The sequence below is a fragment of the Balaenoptera ricei genome, chromosome 8, assembly GCF_028023285.1.
Source record: "Balaenoptera ricei isolate mBalRic1 chromosome 8, mBalRic1.hap2, whole genome shotgun sequence".
Taxonomy (NCBI): Eukaryota; Metazoa; Chordata; class Mammalia; order Artiodactyla; family Balaenopteridae; genus Balaenoptera; species Balaenoptera ricei.
In genome coordinates, this window is record NC_082646.1 from 8,147,249 (window position 1) to 8,160,942 (window position 13,694).

General features: G+C 48.5%; 1 protein-coding gene across 4 annotated transcripts in view; it reads left to right on the forward strand.

The window, feature by feature from the left end:
* FEZ1 (fasciculation and elongation protein zeta 1) overlaps positions 1–5,161 on the forward strand; it is a 39,296-nt gene extending 34,135 nt beyond the window's left edge. For all 4 annotated transcript variants that reach the window (XM_059929247.1, XM_059929246.1, XM_059929249.1 and 1 more), the window contains exons 9-10: positions 2,332–2,397; positions 4,805–5,161. In XM_059929247.1, the coding sequence (XP_059785230.1) occupies positions 2,332–2,397; positions 4,805–4,821 (83 nt within the window). In that variant the 3' untranslated portion in view covers positions 4,822–5,161. The remainder of the gene's footprint in view (positions 1–2,331; positions 2,398–4,804) is intronic.
* Positions 5,162–13,694: the final 8,533 nt, after the last annotated feature.

Genomic DNA, 13,694 nt, shown 5'->3' on the forward strand with positions numbered 1-13,694 from the left:
GCCTTTATTTGCATACATATGCACAAAGATTTTTTTTTTTAACGGAAGCAGATAGAAACGAGCTGACATTTATAGGTGTTTGTATTTTCACAAGGAGTAAGCATTTGGAAAATAATTTGGACAAATTATGAAGGTTGATATATGTAGAGTACTCTATCGTGCTCTTTATTTTTTTTTTCTAACGTGCTCTTTTTAAAAAAAGGAAGAGCTATAAATTTATTACAGATACCTATTCAGGAATTCAGTGTGAAATCCTTTCATTTTAATTAAGAAACACTGGGTTTGTTTACACATTTCAAGTTCATTCTAAAAATTAGGGCTAGAGAATATCCATCATTTAGAATACTTTGGAAACATAGAAATGTGAACAAAAGAAAATAAGTAACTTCCTGTCCCCTCCACTGTGGTTACTGTATGGTGTTTTTCAGCCATAGTATTTTATGCCTTTTCCATATGGTTGGGATTATACTGGCTATAAAATTTCATATCATGATTTCAGTCACATCAGTTAACATTTGGTTAACATCCTTTTTATGGCTCTCTCTTCTGTCACATGGACATACGACATTGCAATACTTTATCCCTTTAAAAAAAAAACTGCCTGCTTTCCTGAATACCAATTCTCCTGTAGGTTATGGAAGCTCTCTTTTTGGGCACATCCTTGTATGGGTTTGTGAATCACAAATCCTCTTTCCCCGACTCCTGAGACAAGGATGTAGGCCAAAGACTGGCTCTGGGGACTTGGCAATTTATATAAATTTCGGATTTTGGAGACCACCTTAGTCACATATTGACTGAGTGCAATTATTGTATTTTTACGCCTATCTTCTTGGTGGGCAGCATTTAGTCTGCTCATGCTCAGTTGCAAAGTATTTTCAGCCTATTACACTGAAATGAATCCATGTCTAAAAATACGGAAGAAATAAAAGAAACCATTGCCTGGATGGCCTGAGGTCCAGTCTTTTTCTGGAGTTGGCCACGGACTCATGCCACCATCAGGCTCTGTTCCTCACCCACTCCTGAGCTTTGGAGTCAAGTTCCATGACCCTGACTTGCAACTAGGCAAGGTAATCAATGGAAAACAGGACCTAGGAATGGACTGGGGGGTCCCTCCATTGTAATGGTTGCCTCCTGACCCCAGCCATCAGGGCCAGCTGATCTTTAGCGGTTTTTCCACTTGCCAAAAGTAATACATGTTCATGGAAAAAAGCTGGACACTGTAGAGATATCACGTAGAAGGGAACATCCCCCGGGGTATCTCACACCCCGAGGTATCTGCTTTTTACGGTTTCATGCACATTCTTCCAGATTTTTCTATGAATATTAGCATTTATTATTTACTCATTTAAAATTAATACATAAAGTTCTGCAGCCTTCTTTCTTCATTCATAAGTATGTCTTGTATATACAGATCGCTCTCATTTCTCATGAAGCTGTATGAGACTGCATATATACCATATACACCACAGTTTACTTAAGGCATCTATTGATGAATAACTCTATTGTTGGATAACCCACCCCTGCCCTCACTTTTTGATAGTATAAGCAAGGTCCAGGTATTTTCTTGAATGATTTTCTACAAAGCTGACTTCTACAACATGAATCATGAATATGAGAAGATGCTTCCTAGTTTAATAACAGAAAAATCTGTTTTAAAAACTTTTATAAAAAGCCTTTAGGCTTTATTCACTTCCCTATTGTTTGCTTCATGTGTAGGTCACATCCTGTTTCAACAAGAAGTCTGTAAGCTCCTTGAGGGTCATTAATACTCTTGCATTTCCACAAATTCTAGTGCTGTACTGGGCATAGCGTAGCAAATATTTGTGAAATTAAATTCATTTGCTGTTAATAAACTGGAGGTGAGGACTTTGCTAATAATATCTGTTTATATGAATAGAATGTCTTTAAAGACAGATTTATCGGTGGTTCGGTGATGTGACAGCTATTATTCTTAACATTTGGATTGCATCTGAAAGCTGATTCCTTTTTTAAGTTGCTTTGTTTATTTTTATGATCATTAAAGATACATACTTAGGAAGTGATGTGGAAATTATAGATGAGCACACACACAAAAAATAAAGGATAAAAGAGAAGTCACCTCATCCATAGGGCCACCCTGACTCTTTTGATGGATTTCCCACCAGCCCCCTCCCCGGCCCAGCAGGTTGAATGCTGACTCTTGCCAGAGGCTTCTAGACTTTGCTCAGTACTCAATGAATGTCTTGTTTCCTTGACTCCTCTCTCGCTCACTTTGGGTTGGTGGGTTGTCTGGCCCCAGAGGTGAGCTCTGTGCCCTGATGCATCTTAGGTCCTTTCTCTCTCCTTCCCCAGTTCTCTTTGCCATGAAGGAGGATAATGAGAAGGTGCCCACTTTGCTGACGGACTACATTTTAAAAGGTAAGAGCGGCCCAGGCCTCTGGGAGCAGAAGCATCCTCTAGGGCCCCCTCCCCCAGGACTCCTGCTGGACACGTGGAACCCACACTGCAGCCCTCCCAGGGCATCCACGCCAGGCCAGATCGGCCAGGGCCAGGGAACTCAGTGGACAATTGTGAGGAGGCCCTCGCCTTTGGATGTTGCTAGGAGGCCTGAGGAGGAGATTCCATCACCCCCGAGTCACCAGAGTGACTCCACACAAAAAGCGGCCAAACCAACAAAAGACTTTATTGTGAAAGTTCGCTGCGGCTTGGGCTGTTTAGTTGGCAAAAACAAAGCCAGAGGATACCTTTAACAGTTTCAGCTACTTGAAAGGCAGCAAACTAGAGTCATGATTAGCTACATCCTTTCATAACTTTTTTGTTTCATCTTATATTACGGAAGTTTTTAATATATATAAAAGTAGAGTGAACGGTATGATGAACTGCCATGTACTTAACATCCAGCTTTAACAATTATTAACTCCTGGCCAATCTAGTTTTCATTTATATCACTTCTCTCTTCCATGTTATTTTGAAACAAATACCAACCATTATATATATTTTTCATCCATGAATATTTCGGTGTACATTCCTAAAACATAACCACGATATCATGATCACAACTAGAAAAATAAAAAATGTAAAAGTATCTTTGAGGGACTTCCCTGGCTGTCCAGTGGTTAAGATTCCACACTTCCACTGCAGGGGGCTCAGGTTCGATCCCTGGTCGAACTCAGATCCCGCATGCTGCATGACATGGCCAAAAAAAAAAAAAAAAAGTATCTTTGATTACCCAACCAGGGTTCAGGTTTCCCTGATTTTCCTATAAAATTTTTTCAGGTTATTTGTTTGAATCAGGATCCAAAGAATGTTCATACATTACAATTGCCTAATGTATCTCTTAAATCTCTTTTAATATATATAGGTTCCCCTTTCCCTCCTCTCTCTCATTCTTTGAATTTTATTTCTTAGAGAAACCAGGTTATTTGCCCCATAGCATTTCCTCATTCCGAGCTTTTGCTCGGTAGTTGAGTCCTCACGGTTTCATTTAATATGTTCTTCAACCTTTTGTATTTCCTGTTGCCCAGTAGAGCTAGAGGACTGATCACATTCAGATCGTCCACACCAGGCCAGACCAGGCAGGGCCAGAGAACTCAGTGTACAATTGTCCACAAAATTTTTGATAAGTTTTAGGTTATCAATGGTTGTAAACTTCCATTAAGAGACACCTATTACCTGGTTGTCTTTCTTTGGAGGATATTAATATCTGTATTAGTCTGCTCAGGCTGCTAAAACAGAAGACCACCAGGTGGCTTAAACAACAGAAATTTATTTTCTCACAGTTCTGGAGGGTAGAAGTCCAGGATCAAGGGGCCAGTAAAGTGGGTTTCTAGTGAGGACTCTCTTCTTGGCTTGTAAACAGCTACCTTCTCGCTATGTTCTCACACGGCCTTTCTTCTGTGTGTATGAGGAGAGTGCCAGAGCGCTCTGGTGCTTCTTCTTACAAGGACACTAATCCCGGCAGATCAGAGCCCCACCCATATGACTTCATTTAACCCTCCCTCCTTAGAGGCTCCATCTCCAAAGACAGCTGCGCTGGGGGTTAGGGTTTCAACATGAATTCTTGGGGGGACACAAACATTGACTCTGTAACACTCTCCATCAATGGTCATTCATTGTCCAGATTCTTTTTTTCATTAGGTTTTGCTCCACAGGCACAACCTTGGGCGCAGCTTCCAAAGGCTTGTGGACCTCAGTTTAGAACCTCTGAGCTGTATTGTTTCCATAAGGCTCAGAAAGATTAATCTTAAATTTCTGCAGGATGAATTTAGGCTAAACATTGGGAAGAACTTCTGACTCTTAAAGGTTTTAAAAGAGCATCCCATTTCTCAAAGGAGGTGTGTAGAAATGGGTTCTTTAAGTCTGGGAGCCCGAGAGCTAGACTTTACCCCTCACGATCCACTGAAATGTCAGTGAATTTATAAAACTAGTTAACATTTACTGAGCACTTTCTATTTGCCTCTGAGCAACCCTGTGGGGTAGGCAGAGGCACAGCCTACTGTATACATGAAGAAACAAGCACAGGTAGAAGTTATTTCCCGAAGGTCGTAGAATTAGTAACAGCCAGACCCAGGATTTGAACCCAAGCAGACGGGCAGCAGAGACCACACAGTGAATCATTACACTGAACAACCTCCTATCCCTGGCTCTTCCTCCTTCTGGAAGGAAGACACGTGATCACCATCCTTCCCAGGCTCTAAGGGGGCAGTTCTCTGCTCAGGACGCTGGCGAGAGGCTGGCGTGACCACTCTCGGCCACGGCCACCCTGGGCTGGCAGGTCTGGCCGCACACTTGCTTTGACATCCCTTCTCTCCTCTTCTCTTTGCAGTGCTCTGTCCCACCTAACCTTGCCCTTGGGAGCAGCCTTGCTGCGGAGGTCACTGAGCAAGAGTCATCCCACCGCAGGGACTGCATGACACCACGTAGCCTCCGCCGTGTATTTAAACGTGTATAGCTTAACCTGGATTAAACATGAGCAAATGCGCGGGGTCCTTTGCTGTTGGCTTCTAGTCCTAGTAACCATTGGATGCATGACCGAGGGGCAGGGCTGGTGACGTCACCTCTTCTCTGCCTGTGTCGGAGGGAGGTAGACGCTGTCGCCACTCATGGTGCAGTCTGGCTCCAGCCCTCAAAAACAGCTTCCACCCTAAGACTAATTTTGAAATAAACCTTCATTTAATTAATATTTTTCATGTGCTTTGGCGTGTGGTGTCCCGCGGCCCTCTGGTACAAACCTCCAGAGGAAGGATGTGTACCTGCAACCACATGATGCTCGGGGCCCATGACAGCCAACGCGGTGTTTAGGGCCGGGCCAGTGGGGACGGGGGCATGCCATGTCCTGTGGCGGGGCTGCGGTCGTACAGACGGAAGGAGGAGGCCATCTGCAGACGCCTAAGATCTAGCTGCTTGACAGCTTTACAGGGAGCCGCACGCTGAGTTGGAGGAGCTACTGGTTAGAGAGGAGATTGTGAGGTTAGCGCATGGCAAGTGAAGCTCAGGGGGCAGCGGCTGGGCAGCTGTGGTGCCTCCTGTTGGGATGACCGGGTTGACTCCCGGAGGCCCGGGTGCCGGAGGGCATCAGCTCCGCTGGGTTCTCCCAGCGTGGGGGTCCCGGCTGCTTTCCTGACTGCTCCCACCGACCCCTGGTATCCTCTGGCCGTGTGTGCCCTCCTTGCCCTCCCTGCAGCCCTCGACTCCCACGTGCTGTCCCCGGCATTGGTGGCAGGCAGTTGCCAGCTTCTTTGGGCCAGCAGGTGAAAGCTGTCCTCGTATCCGGAGGGGGCTCGATTTCACCACGACCTGAACTGTTTTGGCTTCCATCTTCTGGCTTGAATGATATTGACTCTGCAGATTCCCACAGTCCTGTCTTAAAACGAAACTTGTATCAAGTACTTGCTATGCACCTGCCACTAGCTTTATCGCCTCTGCAAATCATCTCGCATCTCAGCAGCCCTACGTAGGTAGTAGCATTGTCCTGATAGAAGGATGGGGAGACCAAGAAGCAGAGATGCTCAAAGTGGTGGAGTCAGACTGGCACCTCGGCCTCTTATCCAGTTAGATCTCCACCCCCTCTTAGGAGTCTGGTGTTTGTGTGCCACACGGAAAGCCGTGCTTCGCCACACTGGCAGCTCCGCAGAAGGTCACAGATCGACACAGGTGACAATAGAAGGCATCCTTGTTGCCCTGTCTCTCACTTCCTGGGCCTCTGCTTTTCTAGGCGCGGTGCCGCAGAGCAGTAGCAGTCTTCCCTGGGGGTGAGGGGGGGAGACTACCCCAGTGCCTGCAGCTCGAACTCGGGCATCTACACAGAACAGGACTTCTGTGTGGACAGAGCCCCGGCCGCTATAGGAAGGTGGAAACACCACAAGGTACCCGTGCAAATCCTCAGGGGTCAGCATGTGGACCTAAGTACCAGAGCTTTGACAAAAAGGGGCACCTGCAGCTCTGCATGCTTTGGTGCCACGGCCAAGGGGCAAAGGGCCACTGGCAGGGTGAGGTCCTTAGCACGATTCACACTTGGCCAGCTATGCAGGGGGAGCAGTGAATTCCCAAGAGCCTTCCTTCCTGCCTTGGATTTGTCAGATCTGGGTCAGCCACTCCTTTCCCCCAATTTATCCTGCCAGCAGGTGTCTGAAGCAGCAGAGACAAGCTAATCAAAGCTGCTGGCAGTTAAAAATAAACCTCAGGTGTCAAGGAGACGCCGGAGGAGGTGAGTCTAGCAGGAAGGGGGTGGGGTGGGAGCGGCGGCTGCAGTTTCTCTCCTGTTGTCCACATCAGGAGCTGAGGGGGATAGTAAGTCAGTGTCTCGTGGTTTTGCCTCGCCCTTTCCTCTGTCCTTGCTACTCAGCATGAGGGGCTCAGACCAGCAGCAGTGACAACGCGTAGAAACTTGTTAGAAACGCAAAACTCAGGCCCAGCACCCAGGAACCCCCCGCCCCACCGTTGGAAGCTGCATTTTAAAGAGATTTCCAGGCAATTGGTGTTTGTGTTACGTTTGGAGACACTTTACTAAGCTTTCAGTAAAAAGCTGGAACGCTGACTCTTGGAGACTGAACCCTCAGAAAGCAAGGATGGTGTGATTAACAGGTGACCTCACTGTCTTCCCCCGCCCCTCTGCTACTCATCCCTCAGGACTGTTGTAACGTCCAGGAAGAGTCCCAGGGCGGATGGATACTTCAAACTCCAGTCAGTCCCGATGGCAAAGCTCAAGTCGACCCAGGGGCTTGAGCCAGGCACTCCGCCAGGGCCAGCGGGGAGCCAAGGCCTGCAGGGCACCCTCCTGGGCAGGTAGGACTTAGTCCGGCCAGCAGGCTCCTTTACCGAGGTGCGTCCCCATCCATTAAAAACCTCCATGTGGGTTTGCGAAGCTTAATCTGATCCAGTCTTGGTGAGGAAATGCCACTGTAGGGCCCGATGCCAGCCTTTGGTTGTGTAGAATTGAAACAAACTATCCTATGTCCCCATATTCCCTTTCCTTGTATCTCTGCTTCAAGACGGGAGACAGATGTGGTATCTCAGAAAGAAAGCCCAAAGGAAAATAAATAAATCAATTAATTAATTAAAAAAGAAAAATGGGACTTCCCTGGTGGCACAGTGGTTAAGAATCCACCTGCCAACGCAAGGGACACGGGTTCAAGCCCTGGTCCGGGAAGATCCCACATGCCGCGGAGCAACTAAGCCCGTGTGCCACAACTACGGAGCCCGTGAGCCGCAACTACTGAAGCCTGTGTGGCTAGAGCCCCCGCTCTCCGCAACTAGAGAAAAGCCCGCGCACTGCAACAAAGACCCAGTGCAGACAAAAATAAATAAATAAATTAATTAAAAAAAAAAGAAAGAAAACCCAAAGGGAAGGACGTTGGGATACTAAGTTTTATGGGATAAATTGGAGTTTTAAAATGAACTAAACCTTTTGCAGGCTCACTGGAATCATATCTGGACAATAGCTACCTTCAGCTGGAGGTCAGGGAGGAGATGGGAAAGTCATGAGGTGCAATCCAATGGGTGTTTTAGCATGAATGATGAACCAAGTCCTAACGGACGTGATGAGTCCGTTCCATGGGCTTTGAGCATCGCTGTGTCCCAGGGACTCCCCCAACAGCCCCGTCACGGAGAGCGCTTCCGGTCTCACCAAAGGCCGGGAGCAGGGGGCACACCAGGGGCCCAGCCCTCCTTCAGCAGAAGCGTGAATCGGGAGGGAGCCGGGAGAGGTGACACCCGGGCCAGCCTCCGCGATTAGTATGCGTGGAGGGGAGAGTAATTAGATGCAGCTCTTGGAGAAGAGACACTCACGTTCTTGATGGCGTCTGATTATTTATTTCCTTGGGAGGATGAGAGGAGACTCCTTAGGATTTCTGTCTGAGCCTGAGCTTTGCTCTCATCCCTTCATGAGAGAGGGGACGCAGAGGCCACTCTGCTTACCAGGAAGGTGCTTGGCTTCATATTACTGCCTTTCTTTTAAAAGAACAATGGGCCACCTTAGCCCACAGCCTTGCAGCTCCACCCCCCCACCCCCTGCCCAAGCCCTCATGCATATTCATCCTGCTTCAAAGAGCACAGCATGGAATATGCAAATTGGCCAGGCAGGAGCTGGTTGGCATTTTGATAATAGCTTTGTCTGACAAACCCCAGAGACACGTGCACATCTAGTTCCTCTTTATCTCTCTCTCTCTCTTCCCCTCCCTCCCTCCCTCTCTCCCCTTCCTCTATCCTGTGTCCCCCTCTTCATTCTCTCTTCCACTCCCCATCTGTCAGAGAACAGGAAAATGAATCACAGAACCGGAGAAGCGAGTTAATGAAAGGCCAGGTGTCTGCATTCCAGTCCGGTGTATTTCCACTTTTCTCTCCTCTCCTCCTCCTTGAACAGAACCATTTTGTTTTTCCCGTTAAAGTGTTCCTGATCTGACAACGCCCGGGGCCCCGGGCCTGCCCTCTGCTCTCAGTGGCCTCCCCCACTTCGTCTGGGCCCCATTCTCTGCTCTCTCTCCCAGAGATGAGCTCCCTTCTCTTTGTCCTTCCATCTTTCAACCTGCTTTTACAGTCAACAGTCGAGCCTAAAAAACCCAAGAACCTGGCCTCGCCCTCTGAACAGGAGGAAAGGAATCACCTACACAGGCTGGAAGTGAGGGAGGCTCGGACGGCTGTTGTCATCACTGACAGGTTACTCGGACTCAGCAGTTCCTGACCGCTCGCATCCATCTCTACGACACATCTGAGCCGCCATCAGCAACGGCGCGATGGACCTGCCGTTGCCCCCTTCTTGGTCCCCGTCTGTTGACAGTCAACAGCGGCCTCTCCCCCAACGCTATCTCCCCAACCCCCTGCCACAGCACCGCTCCTAGAAAAGTACGCAGAGCAATTTCTTAAGGACTTAGGTCCTGCCCCTCCCCCCCCAAATGTAAATGGTTGCTCCTAGAAAAGTACGCAGAGCAATTGCTTAAGGACTTAGGTCCTGCCCCGCCCCCCCAAATGTAAATGGTTGCTCCTAGAAAAGTACGCAGAGCAATTTCTTAAGGACTTAGGTCCTGCCCCTCCCCCCCAAATGTAAATGGTTGCTCCTAGAAAAGTACGCAGAGCAATTTCTTAAGGACTTAGGTCCTGCCCCTCCCCCCAAATGTAAATGGTTGCTCCTAGAAAAGTATGCAGAGCAATTTCTTAAGGACTTAGGTCCTGCCCCTCCCCCCCAAATGTAAATGGTTCCAGCGGGAGCTGGTGGGCTACTGGGTAGATGCTCTGCTTCGGAAGAAGCAGCTAAGGTTTGGATCGCACGTCTTTGAAGGCTGTTTCATCTGGGAAACTTAGAGGAGAAAAGCAAAGGCAGAGGCAGGGATGCAGGCACCTCCGAGGATTTCAGGGAAGAGGGGAGTCTCTTCCATTGACCTTGAAGGCCAGCCCTGATCAAGCCAAAGCTCAGGAGGCAAATTACCTCATAGAAGGAGCATAGGTTTGAGGCTTGGGTTCACATCCCAGCTCTACTACCTATTCGCTAAATAATTTTTTTAAATTAATTAATTAATTAATTTATGGCTGTGTTGGGTCTTCGTTTCTGTGCGAGGGCTTTGTCTAGTTGCGGCAAGCAGGGGCCACTCTTCATCGCGGTGCGCGGGCCTCTCACTGTCGCGGCCTCTCTTGTTGCGGAGCACAGGCTCCAGACGCGCAGGCTCAGTAGTTGTGGCTCACGGGCCCAGTTGCTCCGCGGCATGTGGGATCTTCCCAGACCAGGGCTCGAACCCGTGTCTCCTGCATTGGCAGGCAGATTCTCAACCACTGTGCCACCAGGGAAGCCCCGCTAAATAATTTTTGAGAAAATTATTTAATTTCTCTGTTTCCTTATTTTAGAAATGGGATATTAATATTAATCATAATGCCAGTAATTCTCCCAGGGTTTTTTTGAATCATTTACAGTATCTAGCATATATGCTAAGTGCTTAATAAATTGTGACTTTTATTGTTGCTGGTAAACTTCCAGGAACATAGAGAAAGGACTGGGCCCTATGGCCTCTTGAGCCTCACCATTTTTTCAATCCAGAAGGCACCAGGAACACCTGAAAACAAAACCAAAACAAGATAGGGTGTGGCCTGTTCCCCTCAAATCAGCCTCACCACCTCCCTTTAGGCTCCCTAAATCCTGCTTAGTGGTGGCCCATCTGATTCTAGGACCAGTGGCCTCTGGGCTCTCCTGCACAAGGCGACAAAGCCAAGAGGCAGAGCTGGGTCATATTCTGATTTCTCAGCAGGTTCATTCAAGGTGGGTGGTGGAGGAGGGACGGTGAAAAGTCACATTTATTTTGCACTTGAGAAAAGATTCTATTTTCACTGGCAAGGAGACAGGTAGAATGACAGAAGAGGAAGCACACGGACCACCCCAGACGCACTCAGAGAAGCCTCACGTGCTGTAGGATTAGCACGTGATCCGATCAGGTCGGGACGCGAGGATAAATTCAAGAGGTTGGAGAAAGGCACTGCAGATCTCCCGCATAGGAAGTTAAGCCTCGAAGACCACTGCTTCCTCCACCCGCCGCCAGAGGGCAGCTCTCAGCTCGAGGGGCGGAGGTTGGCGGGATCCGGTGAATCTCTGCAACGCGGGGTGGGGGGGGCCCGGGCTCCCGTGGCTGGACGTGGACGGCAAAGGTGGGTGACAATTTACAATGCGCTGTGGATGGGGTTCCCACAGGGAGTGGGCAAGTTGGGTTTACTGACCCTTGGTGCCCTTTCCAGGACTGAGAAACAGTGTTTTCACACTAGCCTGGGATCCTTGTGTGCAAAGACCCGTGGAGGGGGCGGTACGGAGGGCAACAAGGCCCTTTCGGCTCAGAGCGACTCACCGCGGAGCTTTTTCTGCAATCAGGCTTGGGTGAGGCAGTGGTTCAGCATCTCCGGGGTGCTATTCAAAATGCACCGACCTCAGCCCCACCCTTGGAGAGTCTGCTCTAGCAGATTGAGAATGGAATTTGGGCGCCTGCACCTCCGAAAGCCTGCTCAGCAATTCTGAGGTGCCCCCTGCCGAGAACTCCTGAGGTGGGAGTCGGGAGAGAGACGAAGATGCCCTTGGGCATGGAGGCGCTCGGGGGATTTCGTCACAAGAGAGCTAGGTTATTTCATCTCCTTCCAAAATGTGGCCCCACGTGCATACACAGCGCCGTGCAGGCAAAGGGGCAGCAGGAAATGTGGAGCAGGCTAGCTGCTGGGGGCCTGGGCAGTGATGTGGTCTCAGCTTCTCCAGCAGGGCTGGGGCCGTCCTCAGGGCGGAGCAGCATCCCCAGGAGAAGCTGGGGATCCGCTGCACCGTCGTCCGCGGGACTGAGTTTCATAGAAGCTCCACCAAAGGGGAACTTAATCACCGTCCCCTCTCACCCCCTCGCTGTGCAAGTGACGAAGTGAATTTAGATGGTCCCTGTGTGTGAGGGGAAGTATTGGCAGAGCCTCAGTCAAATCCAGGGGAAGGCAGTGCTCTTTCTCTCCCTGCAAAGGAGTCACGGGAGGCCCGCAGGTGGGCAGAGCTGGCCTTACATGAGTCTGATATCATAAAATGTTGCAGTACTGTGGGGGGAAGAACCACCCAGAAATTCACGAAATAGCAGGTGGGTGGGAGATCTGCACACCTGAAGTGAGTTCTCTGGATAATGCTTGGGTGTAATAAGATGAAAAAAAATCTGAAAATGAAAAGGTATAATGAGATATACACAACTGAAGGGAATTGTCTTAAATGGCTGATTGTAATGAGATGTACATAAATTGTCAGGCTTGTAATGAAATGAAAAAAAATTCTTGCCTGGTAATACTGGGTGTAATGTCTACACCTGAAATAAGTCGTCTCAGTGCACTGAGTGTAATGAGATGCACATAATTTTAAAGAGTGTAATGAGATGAAAAATAAATCAAACACTTGTCTTAAAATGAAAGATGTACTTAGATGCACACACCTGAAGGGCATTGTCCTAAATGGTTTTGGTTTAATGAGATGCATTTAATTTGCAAAGGGGCTAAATGAGATTGGCCCAGAGAGAGGCTGAGAAATATAAAAGTATAGGGTATACTTGACAGTGGTATCATAAAATCTGCCTGGTATGTGGGATGGAAATAAGATGCTACTTTAGTAAATGCGTGGAGGACTTCCGTGGTGGCGCAGTGGTTAAGAATCCGCCTGCCAATGCACGGGGAATGGGTTCGATCCCTGGTCCGGGAAGATCCCACATGCCACGGAGCAACTAAGCCCATGCACCACAACTACAACTGCTGAGCCCGCGCTCTAGAGCCCGCGAGCCACACTGCTGAGCCCACGTGCTGCAACTACTGAAGCCTGCATGCCTAGAGCCTGTGCTCCGCAACAAGAGAAGCCACCGCAATGAGAAGCCTGCGCACCACAATGAAGAGTAACCCCCGCTCACCACAACTAGAGAAAGCCCACGCACAGCAACGAAGACCCAGCACAGCCAAAAAGAAAGAAAGGAAGAAAGAAATGCGTGGAGTATGATGCTGTTGGCATTCTTTCTGCCAGTCCTCCGTGACCTTTGGTCTGGGATGCTCTGCAAAGTTAAATTATCCTCTGTCCCTCATACGATGCCAGGCATATAGTAGGCACCTGTGGATATTCACTGAATGATTAACTGGCTCAGGGAGTTGTAGTGTATTTAGCAAAGGGAAGTTAAAGGGAGCAGCTGTAAAATAAGGAACTTCTAAAAGGCAACTGAAAACTATTTTCTGAGAGCGATGTTTCTCAAAGTCTTTAGCATCTTGATCAGAATCTGGGAAAAATCTAGTCGTGGGGCCTAATCATATATAACAAGCAACCTGGTGGTTTTTATGCCCCAAGGCTCGTGATCGCCTCTGAAGGCCAGGTAGGCAGGCAACATATGAGTGAAGGTATCTGGATGTCAGACGCAGGTACCTTTGCAATTAAAGGTGGGAGATTCTTCACTTCCACAAATATATTCTCCCCAATTTTTTCAAAGGCAGATCCCTTTTTCAAAGGCAGAGCCCCCCCCCTTTTTTTAAAGGAACCATTGTCTTATTTTTATAAATTTACTTTTATTTATTTATTTTTGGCTGCATTAGGTCTTCGTTGCTGCGTGCTGGCTCTCTCTAGCTGCGGTGAGCGGGGGCTACTCCTCGTTGCGGTGCACGGGCTTCTCGTTGCAGTGGCTTCTCTTGCGGGGCACTGGCTCTAGGTGCACGGGCTCAGTAGTTGTGGCACACGGGCTTAGTTGCTCTGTGGCATGTGG